Genomic DNA, 17,339 nt, shown 5'->3' with positions numbered 1-17,339 from the left:
TTAAATGTTGGGCCACAGGGCGGTGTGGTTGATTGGTACGGGTGTCCCGGAGATGTTCCCTAGAGCGCTCTGCTAGGAGGTGCCCAGTCTCCCCAATGTAAAGGAGACCACATCGGGAGCAACGGATACAATAAATGATATTGGTGGATGTGCAAGTAAAACTTTGATGGATGGGGAAGGCTCCTTTAGGGCCTTGGATAGAGGTGAAGGAGGAGGTGTGGGCACAGGTTTTACACTTCCTGCAGTGGCAGAGGAAAGTGCCACGATGGGAGGGTGGGTTGTAGGGAGGCGTGGACCTGACCAGGTAGTCACGGAGGGAATGGTCTTTGTGGAAGGCGGAAAGGGGTGGGGAGGGAAATAGATCTCTGGTGGTGGGGTCTTTTTGGAGGTGGCAGAAATGTCGGCGGATGATTTGGTTTATGCGAAGGTTGGTAGGGTGGAAGGTGAGCACCAGGGGCGTTCTGTCCTTGTTACAGTTGGAGGGGTGGGGTCTGAGGGCGGAGGTGCGGGATGTGGACGAGATGCGCTGCCACCCCCACGCTGATTGATGATGTCACTTCCGCCCCCATCATGGCCACTCCCACAACCACTTCCACCCCTCACAATTCCTCATGCATCACATGAGTCTGGTAGATCTTTCACAAGTTTGCATCCAGACAGAGATCAGCTTAATTGTTGGTAGGGTTAAACTCCACCATTTAGGGTCACTATTGGCCCGAGTCCACCAAGCAATGTCTTTGAAAATAGATCCAAATAATTGTTAGGTAGCGAACATTCAAATACAGACTAACCATATAGATCCAGCCTGGCTGTACAAGATGCTATTCCTGCTTCATTTTTGGCTGACACGGTGTACCATCCAGCATCTTCTTTCTTGGTTGGCTGAATCAGGAGACAGACATAGCCCGTGGCATCTTGCTGTATGCTGGTAAGACAAGTACCATTAATTCAGTTAAGAGCAGTAAAAACTAAACTGGGAGACCTATTGGTAATTTGTACTATTATCCTGGGGCAAGGTTTTTCAGGTTCAATAACACACATCATCAATGAAATAGATCACTTTTATTCACTCCCTTTATAAAAAACCGAAATGAAAGAGAGAGACAGTTAAATTTGCCCTAAATATCGCTTTTCAACTCATATATCCAAAGCTGAGGTGTCTGCCTCAAGTGTACTCTGGTTAGAAAGGGATTAGTTTAGTTTAGGGTAATACAAGGATATCCTATCTTGTAATGATTGTACACTCTGAAGCTCAGTATTTTTTTCATCAATCCTATAGACTTACGTCTGTAAATGGCAAGTTTAGTTTTGGAGTTTCCATGGGATCCAAAGTGCTCGGGGTTTCTCGGATCTTCCTGGACGCTATTAAAATCCACTAAATGTAGATGTTGAAAGACAGAGGTTCACATCATCACTGCAATTGTTACATAGTGAGAATGCTCCAGAGAGCACTATTAGCAAGGATTTGCTTGCATGATCAGCAATTTCAGGTGTAAAAATGCCTTCGGCAACTTGACCACTGACAGCGTATCAGAAATTCAGATGCAAGCAAAACGGCAATGTAATTAAATGCTACATGTCCAAATTTCGAAGATGCACTCCTGTCAAATATGGGAGCATTGTAAAATCATACGGTATAGATCAATGCCATTCGGCCCATCTGTCTGCCCTGAGCCTCCATAGAGTGAAATCACCCAGACCCACCTATTTCTATAACCCCACATTTACCACGGTTAGTCCAGCTAGCCTACATATCCTGGACATTATGAGCAATTTAGCATGACCACTCCAACTGCAATCTTTGGACTGTGGGAGGAAACCCACACAGCCACAGAGAGAATGTGCAAATTCCACACAGATAGTCACCTGAGGGTGGAATCGAACCCAGGTCCCTGGTACTGCCATCTTGCCACCCCTATAGAGTCACTTTGTCTACCAGGCCACTATCACATTAACAGTAGCTATTTCATACTATACACCATAGCCTGGACACACCTTATCCTGTCCCTGTAGGGAGAGATGGTCTCATTGTCTTTCTTCCAGAAGATCATGGGAGGTGGCATGCCTACCACTCTGCACTCTATTCTGACTGGGTGACCTTCCGGCACTCCTGTGTTCCGCAGTTTCTCGATAAATACAGGGGCCTTTGTAATTTCTTTTGCTGTAAAATCAAACCAAACAAATGGAAACAGAAGAAAAAGCAAATATTTTAGAACATTAGATGTGATCTGTCTGTCAGTTTTACGTGGTGTTCTCTTGCCCTGTTTTTGCTGCACAGACACTGAATGCTACCTCCTTTCTCGCATGGAGACAGGTTAGGAGTTCTTCAGATGTTTTAAACTAATGGAAATGGGCTGCAGCTCAGTAACAGGAGGAATGCTTGGGGATAGAGGTACTATCACTTTTCTTCTGAAATGAAAAACTGACAATTTGTTCAATTGAAAGAAATAATGGATGAACTTTTCAAGAAACATGCAACACCAAGGAAAGAAAAACAACTGGCAATAAGCAGTGCATAAATATACAAGGGGGGAAAGCAATCTTCTTGTTCAAACAGGATAACATAGGGATTGACCAGTGTTTTTTTTCTCCAGCTGGGAAGAAGTGGATTTATGGTATTGCAATGTAGCATTTAGGAATATTCTAAACTCAAGAATTTTGTGGAATCTGTTCTCATGTATGTGAGTGGGATATCAAATACAAAATAATAGAGCATATGTTTAGATTGACATTCACCCTGTTTTTTCACAATGCATCAATAAAATCCATATTCATTAAAATTTTGGATAAAACTTGTCAAGTCTCCTGCAGTTCACAAAGTCTTGTGAAAGCCTTTATGAGATGGACAGAACAGAGTAGCTTGACCCAAACCAACGTTCACATTCAAAAGAAAACATCATTTGTACTTAAATATTATGTGAACTCCAAAAAGGAGGTTTTGTATGTAGTACGTTAACATTTAACAGGGAAGGGTTGCTGGGAGGAATCCAGTGTCAACGAGGAAGTCAGTGTTGGACTCTAATGAAGCTATTGAAAGTATGAGGACAGGAAAATGCACACCCACTTACATTTGGGTGGGTTCATGGCTTGCTCCCTATCCCACACCTCTAAATGTTACTACTAAGATGATAGAGCAGGAATTCTTGGAATCACGTCTTGCCCACTTTGATTTCTGCTGCTTCTGTTGCGACATGATTGGAGGCATGGAAATCCAGGTCAATGTGGTTTTGTCAGAGTTCAGTTAAGATTAATCATGATTCTCTCTCCATTGATGCTGCCAGACATGCTGAGTGTTTTCACCATGCTCTGTTTTGATTCCAGTATTCACTGTGTTTGGATTTGAGTTATTTCCTCTGGTTGGGAACAATTATTGTATAAATAGAGGTAGACCATTCAGGAATGAAATCAGGTAACCCCTTTTCATGCAAAAAAAAATCAGAAATCTTGAATGACCTCCTCTGTGGATGCTGGGCCAAGTTCACATTTCCACTCTGAGATCCCCCATCTGCATTTTGGAAAATCAGATCACAATGCTGTACTCCTCCTGGCTTACAAGCAGAAACAGAAGCATGAGGACCCAGTACGGATGTAGTGCAGTGTTGATCTGAGACAGCAGAAGGGCTTCTACTGCACTGCCTAGAATTGGTGAGCTGGTCCATATCCAAGAACTTTGAGGCCAACCGAGATGAGTATGCCACTATTGTTATAGACTTCATTAGTAAATGCTGAAGAAGTTAATCTCAATGTTCCTCAACTGAAAACCATGGACAAAATGGGGTATCCACTCCCTACTGAAGTCCGGGTCTGAGGAGTACAAGTCGTGCAACTCTGATCCATAGAGGAAATCCAGGTATGACCTTCATAAGGCCATCAGAGATGCCAAGAGTCAATATCAAATTCTGCTCGAGACCCAGATCAACCATATGGACACCTGCCATTTGTGGCAAGGCGTACGCAACATAAAGGGCTACAAAGTGAAGCTGAACAGAATTGCAGGCAACAGCACACCCCTCCACAAGCTCAATGCATTCTACAGTCGCCTTGAACAGAAGGTCAGTGAAACAATATCATCTGTCCCAACAGCCTCAGATGCCCCTGCACCCACTGTCACCATTACAGTCCTACTATGCGGAAACAGACCATTCAGTCTCAACCAGTCTATGCCGAACATAATCCCAAACTAAACTAGTCCCATCTGCCTGCTCCTGGCCCATAGACCTCCATTTCCTATTCATATACTTATCCAAATGTTTCTCAAACATTGTATTCGTACCCATATCCACCACTTCCTCAGGAAGTTCATTCCACACATGAACCACCCTCACCGTAAAAACATTGCCCTTCGTGTGATTTTAAAATTTCTCTCCTCTCATCTTAAAATTGTACCCCGTAGCCTTGAAATTCTCCATCCTCGGAGAAAGACAACCACTATTAACTCTATCTTTACCCCTCATTATTTTATAAACTTCTATAAGGTCACCTCTCAGCCTCCTACACTCCAGTGAAAAAAGTCCCAGCCTATCCAGCCTTTCTATATAACTCAAACCTTCCATACCCAGCAAGATCCTGGGAAATCCCTTCTGAACCTTCTCCAGCTTAATAATATCCTTCTTATAACTGGGTGACCAGAACTCCAGAAGATGCCTCACCAATGAGGAACTTACCAAAAAGGTTGATAAGGGTAGAACAGTAGATGTTGTTTACTGGAACTTTAGTAAAGCCTTCGACAAGGTTCCTCATGTTAGACTAATTAAAAAGTTAGGTCACATGGGATTCAGGGTGAGCTTGCCAATTAGGTACACAATTGGCTTAATGGCAGGAGACACAGATTGGTGGGGGATGGTTGCCTTTCAGACCGGAGGCCTGTCACCTGTGGTGTTCCACAGAGATCGGTTCTGGGTCCTCTTTTGTCTGTCATTTATATAAATGATGTAGATGAAAACTTAGAAGGCATCATTAGGAAGCTTGTGGTCGACACCAAAATTGTTGGCATACCAGAAGATTTTCGAGGCGTATAAATGGATCTTGATCAAATGGGTCAATGGGCTGAAAAATTGCAGATGGAGTTCAATCTGGATAAATGTGAGGTATTGCATTTTGGTACAACAAACAAGGCTTATACAATTAATGATAGGGCCCTGGGTAGTGTTGTAGAACAGAGGGATCAAGAGGTTCAGGTACATAATTCTTTGCAGTTTGCGAAAGGGTGGTTAAAAAAGGTATTTGGCATGCTTGCCTTCGTGATTCAGTCCTTGATGTATAGATGTTGGAAAGTCATGTTGAGGTTGCATCAGTCTTCTTGAGAGAGAACCCAAGGAAAGCCATTTGGATACAGTCGCCCGCTGTGCAGTCAGATCCTGTGCAGACCAGCAGCAGGAGTATTGACAGACATCATTAACCTCTCCTTGCCTTGACCTGAAGTCTTCACCTGCTTCAAGAAGACCACCATCATCCCAATGCCAAAGAAAAATCATGCAGTGTGCCTCAATGACTACCAACACTGGCTCTGACCTCCGTAATTATGAAGTTAGTCAAGGCTCATATCAACTCCACCTACCAAATTGCCTTGATCCTTTGCAATACTGGTATAACAGGTCCACAGCAGATGCCATCTTCCTGGCCCTACACTCATCCCTGGAAAATCGTGATAACAAGGATATCTATGTCAGGCTCCTACTTATTAGTTACAGTTCCCCTTCAACACCATAATTCCAAATATATTCATTTCTAAATTACAAGATCTAGGTCTTGGCTCCCCTCTATGTAACTAGATTCTCAACTCCCTGACCCATAGATCACAGTCAGTAAGGACAGGCAATAACACCTCCTCCTCCACCATCATCCTCAACACCGATGCCCTGCAAGGCGGCGTACTCAGCCCCTTACTGTACTTCTTATATGTGTGGACAAATTCCAGTCCAACTCCATTTACAGGTTTGCTGATGAGACAGAATACAGAATTCTTAGTGGCATGGGGTAAAGACAATAGTCTCTCCATCAACATCAGCAAAATAAACGAGTTGGTCATTGACCTCAGGAAGGGGACTGAAGGGCACGTCCCTGTTTGCATCAATGGTGATGAGGTGGAGATGGTCCAGAGAAACAAGTTCCTGGGAGTGATGATCACCAACAATCGGTCATGGTCTACACACGTCAGCATGACGGTCAAGAAAGCACAACAACGTCTCTTCTTCCTCAGGGGGCTAAGCAAATTCGGCATGTCCACAATGACTCTTACCAATTTTTATAGATGCACCATAGAAAGCATCCTATCCGGATGTATCACCACTGCTCTTCCTGAGACCACAAGAAACTACAGAGAGTTGTGAGCACAGCGCAGTCCATCACACAAACCAGCTTCCCAACCATTGACTTCGTCTACATTTCCTACTGCTTTGGAAAAGCAACTGACATAATCAAAGACCCCTCCCAAACCCGTTATACTCTCTTCCACCCTCTTCTGTCAGACAGATGATATAAAAGTTTGAATACACATATGAATATATTCACAAGTAGCTTCTCCTCTGCTGTTATCAGACTTTTAAATGGACCTCTCAAATGCTAATTCTGACCTCTCTCTCTTCCTGCACATGCTCTGTGGCGTAACACTGTATTCTGCACTCTGTTCTGCTCCGCTGATGCAGTCTATAAGGTCTGCCTGTATAGCACCCAAAACAGCACTTTTCACTCTATCTCAGTACATGTGTAATATCAGATTAATATTTGAGATACAGGTGACAAGGGATGTAGAACAAAGGCAGGTAAATGGAGTGTATGTGTAAACTGGTTGCGTGTTAATATCAGCCATGATGAAGAGCTTACGCTTGAAACATTGATTCTCCCGTTCCTCGGCTGTGCTTTTCCAGTGCCACACTTTTTGACTCGGATCTCCAGCATCTACTATCCTCACTTTCTCCTAGTTGATTTCAAGGATGCCTGTCTTGAAGAAGTTTTCCTCCTCTCTCTACAAGGATCTCACTGAGTCCCTCTCTCTCATTGCACCCCCCCAGGTCATCTCCTCTGCCCTGAAGCTCTTCAGCCACATCCTGAAGCAGACTCACTGCCACAGCCGCATCTCCTTCCTCAGTGCCTGCCTATGGAACCATCTGATCCCACATGGACTCCAGGCCACATTCAGACCAACCCAGTTTGGACCTGAACAGGACAACCAGTACACACTACAAATACGAAACCTTCAGAAATGGTTCTCCCTCTGGATCTTCCACTCTCGCAGCCTCACCGCTACCTACTCTCCCTGCAGTCAGCTCTGCCCCAGTTTAGGGTCACACACTCCCAGACCTGCAAAGGACCTCTGCTCAGAAGAACCCACACACTCAACAAACGTTTATTCTCCATTTTATCGAACATCAAGGAACGTAGCCATTCCTGATGAAGACTGAAACTTTAACTCTCCTGTTCTTCAGATGTTGCCTGACCGGCTGTGCTTTTCCAGCACCACATGTTTTGACTCTGATCTCCAACGTGAAGTAAAACCTGATGAGACACTGAGAGAAACTGACGGGAGTAGGGTGGAGTAGAAGAAGAGTAGCGAGGTGAAGAGTAGAGCATGAGGAGTGGGCAGCTCATGTAGGACCCATGCGATTTGTTTCTTGCTGGAGTTAGATAATACACTGATTAATTACACAGGAAATTCACAGAGTCTTCAGACTGTGTGTGTGGAATTGTACTCCGATAACGTCTGTTTAAGCTTGACAAGGTATTAGGAATGTACACAATATTATGAAGTGAGTGGTAACTAGGCAAGCTACAGAGTAGGCCTTGAAGACAGAGGTTTCAATCATTGATGCAGCATTGCCCATCAATACGGTGTCTGCCTCTATTGCGAGTTTGGGTTCCAGATGATAGAAGGCAATCATTTCTGGATTAGAGGGGCCTGGGGAACATGCTAAGTAGGAACAGAAGTAGGCCATTCAGCCCTGCTCACCTGCCCAGTCACTTATGGAGATCATGGCAGATCTGACCCAGGCCTCAACTCCTCTTCCGTGTCAGCTCCTCATAGCCCTCAACTACACATTTCAAAAATATATGTACACTTTAAATACTTGCTGTGATCCAGCCTACACATAAATTCATTACTCACTGAGAGAAAAAAATTATTTTACTCATCAATTTTAAATAAGTCTGCTAGTTCAAGATTTTCTCACTAGTGGAAATATCTTCATAACATCAACTCTGTCAGTCACCTTCAGAGTCTTGTATATTTCAATAAGATCACTCCTCATTCTTCTGAGCTCAAATGATTGAAAGCCTAACCTGTTTCACAATTCTGTGAAGACACCCCCTTCATTCCTGAGATCAGCCTATGAATGTACTTTGAACTGCCCCGAATGCCAGCAGTCCTATTAGTTCATAGTATCCCTACAGTATGGAAGCAGGTCTTTCAGCACATCAAGTCCAAACTTCGAAGAACATTCCACCCAGATCCAACCCCTTATCATATCCCTGTAACCCTGCATTTCCCATGGCTAATCCACCGAGCCTACACATCCCTGAATATGATGGGCAATTTAGCATTGCCAACCCATTCAACTGGCACATCTTTGGACTGTGGGAGGAAACCGGTGCACCCGGAGGAAACCCATGCAGGCACGGGGAGAATGTGCAAACTCCACACTGACAGTCGCCCAAGGTTGGACTCAAACCCAGGTCCCTGGCACTGTGAGGCAACAGCATGCATGTACGTGTGCATGCCTAGCTGAAATAACTTGCAAATTAAAATGTATCACTAATTTGAAAATAAAATTCTGCTTTCCAATTAAACTGTACAGTCACTACACAGTGTGTTTAGGGTGACTAGACTCCATCTAATGGCAGATGTCAGTTCCTGCAGCTTTCTGCTGAAGTCCCAGGACTGCCTGCACCAACCAACAACTGCCACTAGATGGAGGCCAAGACAGGAGCTAGTACAGAAGCCAGCAATGCAGAAAAGACGACCGAGAGGACAAGGGCAGAGAGTGAAAAAGATCAGAGGCAAGGCTGGGAGCCAATGGCAGCAGTGGGGGAAGAGAGATGGAAGGTGAGAGTGGAAGTGCTGGGCATAGGTCATGTGAGCAGACAGGCCGCAAACTGTAGATAACAGTTCAACTGGCAATGTTAAATGGATGTATACTTTTAATAATGTTAAAGCGAAACAGTGTTGAGTGAGTCGATGTTAAGTGGGAACTTTGGGACAGGAAAGAACTGGAGAAGGACAAACATGTTTGCAATGTTTTAGACACTGCTGGTTATCATGGGAAGAGCCATCACGGAGGTTATGGGCCACTGTGTTCCTGTATCAGTCAAGATGAGAGTGGTGCTGGAAAAGCACAGCAGGTCAGGCAGCATCCGAGGAGCAGGAAAATCAACATTTTGGGCAAAAGACCTTCATCAGGGATTCTCTAGATGAAGGGCTTTTGCCCGAAATGTCGATTTTCCTGCTCCTTGGATGCTGCCTGACCTGCTGTGCTTTTCCAGCACCACTCTCATCTTGACTCCAATCTCCAGCATCTGCAGTATCCACTTCTGCTCCGTGTTCTTGTATATCCAGTCCAACCTCCTGTAATCTCTTCTGACTTTACACATTTCTTACATTTTTCTCTCTTCATCACAACCCAACATTTGAATCCTTCATTTCAGATAATAAAGAACTTTCCAGTCAGTGCAGAAAGGTGATGATGACAGTAAAGATGAGGTGAGCACTCAGTCTTACAGCTGTAACCACCTACTCAGAGAATGAAGTGATTGGGATAGAGGGAGGGGGAATCTCTATTTGGTCAGACCCCAGGCAGAAAGCAAGGACAGCACAGCTCCCAGTTCACCAGAGGGTGAGGTTCCCATAAACTCTTCAGCAAGGACTCAGATGAGACTTTGATGAGCCAGGCTACAGAAGAAGGATAATGTTTGGACAGTCTACCAGAAAGCCCGTCCTCCAAACAGCAAGGAGAAATCCACAGACATTTCTGCTGAGCTTGGAGCCCATTCCTTCCAACTGGGCACAGGTTATCGCCACCACCAATGCACTTCACCCCACCATGATGGGTAATCTCAACAGTTTCCACTGCAGCACCATAACCATTTTCGATTTGTGCAACTTGAATTCTGGATGTGTAGAGGATTTCAGGACATTTCAATAGGTCAGCAAGTTTGTGGAGGCATGGTGGGATCTGCTTCATGAAGCACAAACCTTGTTAGCTCCACACGCCTTGCTGCTGAAACTGTACAATCCTCAGAGGTGCTCTCCAGAGCTTCTGGAGGCTGTCCTGAAAGGTGCCCTCAATTGGAAGACAGCAAGCGTTGACTAGCCGTGCTGCAGCCAAGGGGGAAATCCAATTTCTTCCTCCCGCAGTAGCGCCAAGGGACTGAGCATCATTACCAAATGATCTGGTTTATCTGAAAATAACAGATCACTTGTAAATGTATAAATTATACTTTACCTACAACAGACAGCTCCAAGCTAAAGGAACTCTGTCCTGCTTTGTTTGTCGCAATGCATGTGTAAATCCCTGTATCTCCAGCTGTGAGGTGATCAATCAAAAGGGAGTGAATTCCATTCTCCCGCACGAGCATCTTATGCGTAGCATCTGGCAAGATGGGTTTACCATTCAGCAGCCACATGAGATCAGGATTTGGCAGCCCACTCACCTGCAAAAAAAGGGGATGTGTTTAATAAAAGGCAAATCTCTTAAATAATGAAGTGCTTTGTGAAGTTCATGAAAACTCACTCATTCTGACAAACTACAGATTTTCAAATCAATATCCTTGTGATACACAAGTGAATCCTGGGGACTACATGAGGATCTCACACTCACCAAGTGGGACCAGCTGAAACACACTGCTATGTTTGGGAGTATCTAAATGAAGCCCCTGAGACACTACAATCATCTCTTCCCCCCTGAAACCAAGGAACATGGATATCCTTGAAGGGATATAGCAGCCAACTAGTTTCGATCTGGCTGGATCATTTGTAGCAATACATGGTCCTGTTCTTTTCTGTTAAAACTGCTCAGTATTCCCAAACACAATGGAATGCAGATTTATGAACTACAAACCTTCAGGTTAAAACCTTTCCCTTATCTCCTCCATTCTGATCAACAACAAGTCTGAAGAGTTGGTAAAATCATAAAATCCTTACAGTGTGGAAGCAGACCATTCAACCTATCAAGTCCACACTGACCTTCTGAAAAGCATTCCACCCAGATCCACCCCCTCACCCTATCCCTGCATTTCCCATGGCTAACCCACCTAACCTGCAAAGCCTTAGATACTATGAGCAATTTCTCATGACAATCCACCAAACCCGCACAGTTTTGGACTGTAGGAGGAAACCAAAGCACCCAGAGGAAATTCACACAGACACAGGGAGAACGTGCAAACTCCACACAAACAGTGACCCGAGTCTGGAATCGAACCTGGGACCCTGGTGCCGTGAGGCAGCAGTACTGACCACTGAGCCACCCATGGACTTCTTTGTCACTGAGACTGAGAGTTGACCTTCCCTTCCAATACCCTGCTGTGGATCCTTCCCATTCCTCACCTATTTTTTCCCCTCGATGATCATGTGAAAGCACAGCATTATTGTTCACATACTGCTGAGGACTCTGAGCTCAACTCCATTGTTGCTAGGAAATCAGACTGTTCAACATCCAGTACTAACTGAGCAGAATGGCCCCCACTAAAGTGTTGGTGTGGGTTCCACACTCCAAACTCTGAACTCTTACTCCATCCTTTTCTCTGGCAACTCACTATGGCTAAACCAAACATTTTTTGTGACCTTTGTGTTATATTTGATCTCCTGAGATGAGTTTCTGACCAGATATATGCATCATTAAAAATGATTTCCTGCCCCTCAGTAACATTCCCCTTCGCAGTTGACCCCTAACTTATACCTTTGTTACTTCACAGTCAACTATTCCAACATATGCCTGGCCCTGCCCCAATATTCTACACTCTGTAAACTGAGATAGATAATACCTTCGCTTAACAAAAATGTAAGGGATATGAATCAAACTCAGGTATATAAGATTAGGCCATGATCAGCCATGACCTCATTGAAAGATGGAGCAGGCTTGAGGGGCTGAATGGCCACTCCAGTTCCTATGTACTCTACAGTATCCTCTGCTCACTTGTAACCCCAATGCTTGCTGACCTACACTGAGTCCCGGCCAAGCAATATCTTGATTTTAAAACGTTAAACTTCTTTTCAAATCTCTCAATTTCTTTGTCCGTTCCTATACTCAGCTGCCTCACAATCCTGTGCTTAATCAAATTCGGGCCTGTGAAACGTCTCTGATTGTAATTCTTCCCTCATTGTCTTGTCCTCACAATCCTGAAGGCTTTTTATCTTCAGCAGGATATTTGTACCTGATGAGCCAGTATTTACGCTAGTACATGTAACGTAAGAATGAGACATGGGCAACGTACAACTGTGGCCCCAACCTCATAAGTGGATCCCGTGGCCCTCGATCTGACCAAGTTTTATTTATCTTCAGTATCTTCTCAAGTGAGAAGATGACTCAAGATCCATCCTATTGCTGTAAAAATAAGAAGTAAAAGGACTTTTGCTGTTCGAAATGACAGAAATTGATAGCAACACTCAGCACCTGCAGAGAGAAAAGAGCCAGTCACCAGATGAGTTAATTATTTCTCTTTTCTTATTATAGATGGACCTACTAAATCAGTTTGTAAGCTGCAAAAGAACCTTTATTTATGCTTTTATTCAAAGCCCTGAAATTCTAATGCCTAGAAATTGTGATGCTATCCTTTGCCGAGTCACTGTTTGTCAGCTAGTCTGCAGTTCTCAGCACATTGCATTATCAGAATGTATGTTAGTAATAATCTCCAAGGGTAATCCTCACTTGAACAATCTGCAAAACAACGCAAAGCATGCCTTTCCTTAGGCTAGGATAGTAGTCATAAGTTTTTTTTAACACGTAATTTTAGAACAAGTTAGACCATGAACATCAGAAACTTCTTTGAAGTTTTGGAAATATATAGCACAAAAAAAAATGACAAAGGGAATGATTAATTTATCATCTGACTACAGATTTTTTTTGCCAGAACATCTTTTCTCTTTTTAGGTACTAGGTATCACCATGATTGTCTGTCGTTATTTCAAACTGCTAATTTTAGATGCTTTTTGTTACTGTCATTTCAAAAATAAGTGCAATCGTGTGCTTGATGATAAAACAGAATAAATTTTCTGCTTGTGTACTTCTAACACAGCATCTCAAAAAGCATATTTTCAATAAATGTTGCACATAAGAGAGCCTTTGATTTACCATCTCCTTAAAATCAAACCTCTCATATAAACATATAAAGTATCATGAGAACACCATTCAGCAATTTCATATTAATACACTGTACTCTCTTCACAGTACCCATACACAGCGTTTCACAAATAGCTGAGACAATTTGTCATGAGATACTAGAAAGTGCACTCTTTATTCTGTGGCTGCCAATTCCAACTGTACAATTTCAACAATTCAATTTCTGACTAAAGCAAAGAAGTCACGAATTACAGCTTTGATGCTATCTGCTGTTGGTCATTTCCCTTTTCTGCTGGTCAAGATCTGAAACCACGTGAGGAGTGTCAGAGCATCTCTTTACCTTGTTAATATTCCACTGATTTGCAATGGACCAAACAGAAGAGCTCAGCAATGAGAAAAGTCATGTCACAAACATTCTGGTTCCAAGATTCGAGTTGATGTGGTGATCACTGCTGCACTAAAGTGCAGTGGATATTATTGGACTGGGTTTTATTGGACCTGCAGGAGTGGGGTAGTAGGTGAGGTATTGGTGGGTGGATGGGGCTGCTGTTGCCTTTCCACCATCATTGCATGAAGCTGGAGAGGAAGATAGGGGCTGCTCCTCCCACCCACAGCTGGTAGGTGCTTCGCAGCTTGGGGAGGCTGCCTAATGAACCTTGGGGGCCTCCTTAGCAGCCCATAGGAGTAGAGTCAGGTATTCGTCTAATGCAGAACTCTGTCAGCAAAGACCACACAGACACACGCATGGAATACATCACCTGCCTTCACCAACTCCATCCCAATTTCACTTAGTTGGCAGCTTGACTGGATTTCCCTGGATAATGGCTCCTTCAGCAAACATCAATCTGTTGTTTCCAGGATTATCACTGACCTTATCTCCTTCGGAGTCCACCCCAGCTTCCCACCTCACAGTACCCCAGTCTCACACAGCCCACTCTTACCTTCTTCCCAAAATACACAATCAGGACCTCCCTAGTCCACCCAATTATCTTTCAGCCTGTACCTGCTCCACTGACCTTATTTCTTCCTATGTGACACTATCTTTCTCCCCTTGACCAGGCTCTTCCTGCTTCCATTTATGATTTTTCTGACGCTTTACATTTGTAATTTCTGGTTTCCTGGTCCGAGCAGCCTCCTCCTCAGCACGATGTGAAATCCACCTATGCATCTATTCCCCAACAGGATGGTCCTGAGGCTCTCCAGCTTCTTCCTTGGAAAGAGGCTGAAACTATTCCCATCCACTAAATCCCTTCTCTGCCAGCCTGAGACCACACTCAGAATATCATCTACAGTTTTGGTCTCCATATCTGAGGATGGATGGTCTGGCTATGGAGGGACAGCAGTGAAGGTTTACCAGGTGGTGGGATTGATGTATGAGGAGAGTTGAATTGGTTAGCATTATATTCACTACAGTTCAGAAGAATGGGGAGGGGGATGCAATCTCACAGAAACCTATAATGAGACAGGGCAGAAACGAGAAGGATGTTCCTGATGGCAGGGGAGTCCAGGAACCTGGGTCACAGTCTGGAGATACTGGTTATGCCATTTAGGACTGAGGTGGGGTGACATTTCATCACTCTCGGCTTGGTGAGCCTGCAGAATTCACTACCACAGAATGCAGTTGAGGTCAAATCACTGCATATTTCAGAAGGAGCTGGATGTAGCACTTGGAGCTAAAGGGCTCAAAGGATATTGGGGGAAAAATGTGAACAGGTTGGGAGATTAGCCATGATCGTATTGAATGAGAAGGAAGACTCAAAGGTACTTGGTCTATTTCTACTCCTATTTTCTATGTTTTTGCCCTAGGCTTGCTGCAGAAGTCCAGGGAAGCCCAATATAAGCTGGAGGAGCAGCAGCTCATTTTCTGCTGAGGCATTTCACAGCCTTCAGGTCTCAACATTGAATTCAACAACTTCAGACCGTGACATTTCCTTTCACTTTGATTACATACCCCAGCAGAGTTGACCTACTTTCTACTATGAGAAAGTGAGGACTGCAGATGCTGAAAATCAGAGCTTAAAAATGTGTTGCTGGAAAAGGGCTTATGCCTTCTCCTTTGATGCTGCCTGACCTGCTGCGCTTTTCCAGCAACACATTTTTAAGCTCTACTTTCTACTATTCATACCCACCTCTTCCATATCTTTATGTATGCTCTATCATTAGCATTCCTACTGACTTTCAGTTTGGGGATCCTCAGCATCTGTCCCACTTATTTCTGCTGTCCCTTTGTCAACAGCAAAAACAGTATCAATGGCCAGGCCTCTTCAGCTCCAAAGAAGAGTCTTCAAGAACTTGAAGACAATAAAAACTTCCAAAGAAGATCTTGAAATGTTAACTCTTTTTCTCTCTGCACAGTTGCTGCCAGACCTGCTGAGTTTCTCTGAGTTCCTGGTTTGATTTCAGTTCTCCACCATTAACACCATCTTATTTTTATTTACCTGCCAGGCTGGCCCTGGCAACCCAATCTCACTTCCCTTGCAGTGATAGCTCCTGGGTTTTGTCTCTTGTCCCACAGTAGCGTGAGCCTGACTGCAGCTTAACATACATCCCTTAAGGCCTCCTCAAAGAGCCACAGCAGGCTCATCTGGTCCAGCACTGGGATCACTACTGCTCTGACAGAATTCACATCGGAATCCTCTGCATCCGGTGGAGGGGCTGCAGAGAAGATTCACCATGATATTGCCTGGGTTGGAACTTTTCAGCTCTAAAAGGAGGCTGGTTAAGCTCGGGCTGTTTTCCGTTCGGGCAGTGAAGATTGAGGGGGACCTGATTGAGGTGTTTGAGATTATGAGAGACATGGGCAGTGTGAATAGAAAGCAGATGTTCCTCTTGGTTGAAAGGTCAACAGCAAGGGGGCACACTTCCAAAGTGAAAGGCAGGAGGTTTGGAGGGAGTTTGGGGAAAGAAATGTTCACCCTGAGAGTGGTAGGGGACTGGAACACTGCCTGAGAAGGTAGGTGAGGCAAGAAACTTCACAACCTTAAAATGCATTTGGATGGGCACTTGAAGTTTCAGAACCTTCAAGGTTATGGGGCTAGTGCAGGAAAGTGGGACTAGTGTAGGTAGCATATTTTTTGGCAGTTCAGACTCGATGAGCTGAAGGGCTTCTTCTCTACTGCATGACCCTATGATTCCATGAATCTATGAACTTTCCTTCCTCAACATCAATCTTTCAGTCACAGAAATATTCCTGAATTTTACAAGAATACGAAGAAATACTTCTCAAAGAACAATAGAGGCAAAATAAGCTCAAATGCAAGTCCCTTAATCTTAAAAATAATTACTAATTTGCTGCTAGTTTGTATTGAGTTAAATCCTTCTTCCTTGAGAACTTGACCTGACAACAAGTGTCGATTGTTCATTGAAACAAACATCTTTGTAAAATACCTGAAGTTTCTAACTCCTAATAGGTGAAACAACAGAAGAAAGCAATACCATGATACATTGTAGGCAAGAGTTGTTCAGTCTTGTTACACGCGTCATTCTGATCTGAGCTGTAATTTGTACTCTGTACCTTGCAATCCAATCGGCAAATCTGACCTTCATGGGCAATCATGTCACCAGGAGCCTGAAGAAAATGGGGACAGAAGAAACCCTCCTGTACAGGTTCTTCTCCCTCGGACACACGTGACCTTGTCCTGTCATTTAATAAATCACAAATTAAATCATTGTGGACAATTACATGTTATTCATTTGATGTCTGCCTCAGCAAAATGCAAGATGTGAAATATGCTGTCAAATATAAAAAATAATGCACTGTGAACATTAGTCCCAAGAAAAGCTTTAGTTATATATCATTATTTTTGACTTGGGTCAGTGTGAAGTTTATTTCCTAACTTAAATTATTGTAAGCATTACCTATTTTTACTTTTTACCGAGGGACCATTATTTCATCAATTTGATTTTTTTCTCTGAACTATCAATCTCAGTTTCTAATTCCAGCCAGCTATCCATTTTTGTTGTTGGTACTGTTTTTATCTTTTTTACATCGCATCAACTGCTTGTCTATGGAGGATTCAGAAGTTGCATTCTGCAATTTTTGTGGGAAAAAAAGACATTGAGGAGAAGAAACGA

General features: G+C 43.7%; 1 protein-coding gene across 8 annotated transcripts in view; it reads right to left on the bottom strand.

Annotated features, from left to right (window-relative positions):
• The window catches only part of mypn (myopalladin), a 309,016-nt gene that overhangs the window by 3,772 nt on the left and 287,905 nt on the right, over positions 1–17,339 (bottom strand). For all 8 annotated transcript variants that reach the window (XM_043712278.1, XM_043712277.1, XM_043712280.1 and 5 more), the window contains 4 exons: positions 16,780–16,903; positions 10,434–10,641; positions 1,996–2,161; positions 792–925 (listed from right to left, as the gene is read on the bottom strand). In XM_043712278.1, the coding sequence (XP_043568213.1) occupies positions 792–925; positions 1,996–2,161; positions 10,434–10,641; positions 16,780–16,903 (632 nt within the window). The remainder of the gene's footprint in view (positions 1–791; positions 926–1,995; positions 2,162–10,433; positions 10,642–16,779; positions 16,904–17,339) is intronic.

The sequence above is a fragment of the Chiloscyllium plagiosum genome, chromosome 22, assembly GCF_004010195.1.
Source record: "Chiloscyllium plagiosum isolate BGI_BamShark_2017 chromosome 22, ASM401019v2, whole genome shotgun sequence".
NCBI lineage: Eukaryota > Metazoa > Chordata > Chondrichthyes > Orectolobiformes > Hemiscylliidae > Chiloscyllium > Chiloscyllium plagiosum.
Note: the sequence above shows the minus strand (reverse complement) of the source record. Positions and strands in the feature narration are given on the sequence as shown.